Here is a 4,149-nt window from a genome sequence, read left to right on the forward strand (position 1 = left end):
CCGTTTCAGCAGCAGGCGGGCCATCTATGGAGATAAGGGTCCCAGCCCCGGTCAGCTGGGCGGCCAGAGTGGCTGTGGCCTTTGGCACCTGATGGCACCTGGGCACAGCCACGTCCTCAGGCCTTGGGCCTCTGGAAAGCTCCAGCAGCAGGAAGAGCCCAGGTGGCAGGTGGCCCCAGACCTTGCCTTCCACATCCCTCGGGAACTAGGGGACAAAAAGCTGAAGACGTGGTGACTTGAAAGGGGCTTCTGGGTCCTTTCCTGGAGTTCACAGGACCCCATCCTTCTCTGCAACGGTTTCTCTGGGCCCTGCCCCAGAACTGCCCCACTCACTATGACCCTGCCCGGGACCCTGCAGAGGCATGACCCCCTCTCCGTGCCTTGGCAACACGCACCCCTGCTCACCAACAGTCCTGGGGGGCCTGGGCTCTGGAACCTGATGGACCTGAGCCCAAAGCTCAGCCTTCCTTCATCCCCACTGTCAGCTGGGAAAGGCCACCGCACCCGTCTGCACCTCAGTTTCCTCTGCTTTGAAAATGCGGGGGCGAGTTCCCACCTCACAGAGTGAACAAAAGCCCTATAGGAGGGCCTGACTTGGCATCTAGCTCCTGGCATGAAGGTGCCCACAGCAGCTGGCAGGCTCTTCCCTCCTGGCCCGTCACATTTACAAGCAGGCCATGACCTTTGAGGGCACCCAGTACACTGTGTTTCCTGGAGATGAGATCAGAGGCCTCCATCCTCCCAGGGGGTCAGAGTCTGGCTCAGGGACAGGCCTCAGAGGAGATGCTCGGCCAGGCTCTCTGAAGAAGTCAGAGGCACCACCATCACCAGCACCATCCACCATCTTTGATTTGCAAGGTACTTGACAATTTATGAAGAAATCTTCTCATGCACTGCTTTGCTGACTTCATGATACCTCCAAAGGTAGGCCATGGACCCCCCAGTTCACACATGAGGAGACCACAGAGGGGACACTGTTACCATGCGAGGCCAGGATGTCATCTCTCCTTAGGCTTACCTGCCTGGTGGGCCCACTGTGAAATCAATCCCCTGAGTGTTATCCTCAGAGGCCTCTCAGGAACCTCCTTCCTGTTGGCACCTAAGGAACCAAGGGCTCCAGGACCCTCAACCCTGCCCACCCAGCTCATCCTTAGACCCTGCCTACCTCTGCGTTCTTGGCCCAGTGGAGGGGGCTGGCTCCATAGCGGGGGTCTTTGCTGTGAATCTGGCTGCTGTCCATGCTGACAATCATTTCAGCACACCTGGGGAGAGAGAAGCCATGTGGGAATGAAGAAGGCTGGCGGGGGCAACCTGATGTTGAAAGAGGTCATGACTTCATCAACTGGTGAGGGAAAGCTCCTGCAAACAGAGTTGCAACAAAATCAACCAGCAAGCATGTCGTGGCATTTCAATGGTATCCTGAGTCCCTCAAGGCATAGCTCAAGCCCCTTCCTCCAGGAAGCCTTCCTTGATGACTTCAGTCAGCAATGATCTCTCTCATTGGTGCTGGCTGCAGTGTTAGACAGGCTTGAGGTTAAGCCCCAGCTTCCTGCTGGTGACCTGTGGAAAGTGGCCCAGCCTGTCTGCAACATGGGAACGGTCCTAACAGGATGGGATGAGGAATAAAGGAGGATTAAAGGATAAAAGATATTCTAGCACCTGGTCCTGGGCCTGGCACACGGCCGCCCTCCATCTTCCCCCTGCCTCCCTGGTGTTTCAAGCAGGGACTGCGTCCTGTAGGAGGCGGTAGGCAGGGTGGTTAAGAGTACAGCTTTCCACTCCTAGACTCATCGGCAGAACTGAAAACAGGGGCTTCAGTAGACACTGTGTGCCACTGCTGACTGCAGCACCAGTGGCCAAAAGGCAGAGACAGCGCAAGTCCCCATGGACAGACGAATGGCTACGCAGAATGTGGGCTAGATTAATTCTATGGAGGGCTACTCTGCCTTAAAAAGGAGGGGCATTTTGATACCTGTGATGACACTAAGGAAGCTTGAAGATGTTAGGCGAAGTGAAACTTGAGCTTCCAGACCCAGCTCTCTACAAAGCTGAGCTGAGTTGACACCAACAGCAGAGGGGCCTCCAGATTAGGGTTGGGTTGGAATCAGTCCCAGTAACCCTAACACTTGTGATTCTCAGAGTGCAACTGCTGGGGCTGCCATGTGGTGGCAGAGGGATGTGCCCCCTGGGGGTCCTAGAGGCATGTGGCTGCGTGCAAAGCACACCGAGGGATGAGACAACTGGTGCTGTCTTATGCGCAACAATCCACACGGGAGGCGTGGAATGTGGCCGCGGGTGTCGGAGGAGGAAGCAACCTGGACAGTATCTTGGAAGTAACCTAGAACAGGCAGGTTCCCGGGGCCAGCAGGGTGGCTAAAGTCAAGCTGCAGCAGGGCTGCTGTGCCAGCCCTTGGGTATGGGAGAGCATCACCCATCACATGTGTCCATTTGGATCAGCAACTTGGTAACCTGGTGACTAAGCCGGGGTGGGGTGGGGGGAGGGTGTTAGGATTGTCTCCAACCATTTGGTCAGGTCTTTCTGAAAGTTCTAGTTTGTCTTGGTTGTGTGAGTTGAGAATCAAGGAAAGGAGGGTTTGCTGAGCTTGGACCATACCTTTGAGGGGACAGCAAGGCCCTTCAGAGGCCAGCAAGGTGGGTGCAAACCCCAAGGAAGGAAGACTCTGAAGGAGGGTGAGAGTGCCTGCCCTCCACCCGAGGGGGGCCTCTCCCCGTTCTTTCTCAATGCTCATCTAGCACTGAGGTAGATGGAAGGTACTGGAAGGCACTGTGTGACTCCTGTGTCCCCTGACCTGGACTTTCTCTCATCCGTCTCTGTAAGCCAGTGCTTAGCACAGTGCCCGGGACTGAGGGACCATCTGACTCATTCACTCGTTCGTTCATTCCAGATACTGTACCTGCTTGGTAAGATTTTGAAACAGTCATCTCTTTTACCCGACCCCGCCCACATGCACCACACACACACACACACACACACCAATCACGGAGAATTTTCTTGAGACAGGGCTCTCTAGGGCTGGGGAGAAAGGAACGAATGAATGGTCTAGGGACTCCCCTGGCAGCTAAGACTCCATGCTTCCAGCGCAAGGGGTGCAGGTTCAATCCCTGGCCAGGGAACTAAGGTCCCACAAGCCACATGGCACAATCATAAATAAATAAAACAGCTAACTTCTTTTAAAAAAAAAAAAAAAGAGTGGTCCAGAGCTACCCAAGACAAGGCCCTGGCACCTGCGTCTCAGCCGTGCCACCAGCCAGGAAGGGAGGACGCATAAGGCGGACGAGATCTGGGGCCCCTATGCCAAATGTTCTTAGGCTTCCAGCTGGGCACAGAAGCCGCAGAGCCCTATAGCCATGAAGGCGCTGTTCAGATCAGACTGAAGGGCTTGGGTGGTAGAGGATCTATCCACCCTCCTTCACGGGAGGGGGGCCTCCTGCACTGGGGCATCACCTGGGGGAGCAGGAGAGGGGAACCCCTGAAAAGTTTAAGATTTTTTTCTCCAGTTTGGTAGAGGGAGGTACCTGTTCAGAAATTCAGGTGCATCACTGAACAACTGTCAAAGTCCTATTCCTGCATGGTGGAGCTGGGGGACTGAGATTCACACACCACCACCACTGCCCATTTATCAGATATTCATACTTTCTTTGTGCCAGGGCAGCCCCTGGCACTCAGATCTGACGTGCATCTAATGAGGGGGGCCACTGCTCGCCTGAGTGGAAGGACTGGCCACACAGAAAAGAGGCCCAGAGGACCGTGCAGGGCAGGGCGGGGCCTTACCCCTTCTGGGAGAACTTCATGGCCGTGTGGATGGGGTAGCCGCCGGGCCCCATGATGTTGCAGCGAGCATTACACAGCAGCAGCACCCGGACCATCTCCTGCTTCCCCAGCTGGCAGGCCAGGTGCAGCGGGGTCAGCCCCTGGTTGTTCACCTGGTTCAGGCCACCGGATGCGTTCTTCCCTAGGAGCTGACAGCAAGACCGTGGGGTGGGCGCGAGAGCCAAACACAGCAAGGCCCCCCACTCGTCCCTCCCCCAACACCCACCACCGCGGCCGTCCCTCTCTGGGGCTTCAGGGGAAAGGAAGAACCCAGTGAGACTCGGTGAGAACCCAGCCAAGAACTTTAAGAGAAGCAA

The 4,149-nt window shown here is 56.1% G+C and overlaps 1 protein-coding gene across 1 annotated transcript in view; it reads right to left on the minus strand.

The window, feature by feature from the left end:
* PLA2G6 (phospholipase A2, group VI (cytosolic, calcium-independent)) overlaps window positions 1-4,149 on the minus strand; it is a 59,304-nt gene that overhangs the window by 27,319 nt on the left and 27,836 nt on the right. Inside the window, exons 5-7 of the mRNA XM_010845092.1 lie at window positions 3,794-3,981; window positions 1,166-1,262; window positions 2-24 (exon numbers count right to left, since the gene is read on the minus strand). Of these exons, the coding sequence (XP_010843394.1) occupies window positions 2-24; window positions 1,166-1,262; window positions 3,794-3,981 (308 nt within the window). The remainder of the gene's footprint in view (window position 1; window positions 25-1,165; window positions 1,263-3,793; window positions 3,982-4,149) is intronic.

This window comes from Bison bison, unplaced genomic scaffold (assembly GCF_000754665.1).
Source record: "Bison bison bison isolate TAMUID 2011002044 unplaced genomic scaffold, Bison_UMD1.0 scf7180017864213, whole genome shotgun sequence".
Lineage (NCBI taxonomy): Eukaryota > Metazoa > Chordata > Mammalia > Artiodactyla > Bovidae > Bison > Bison bison.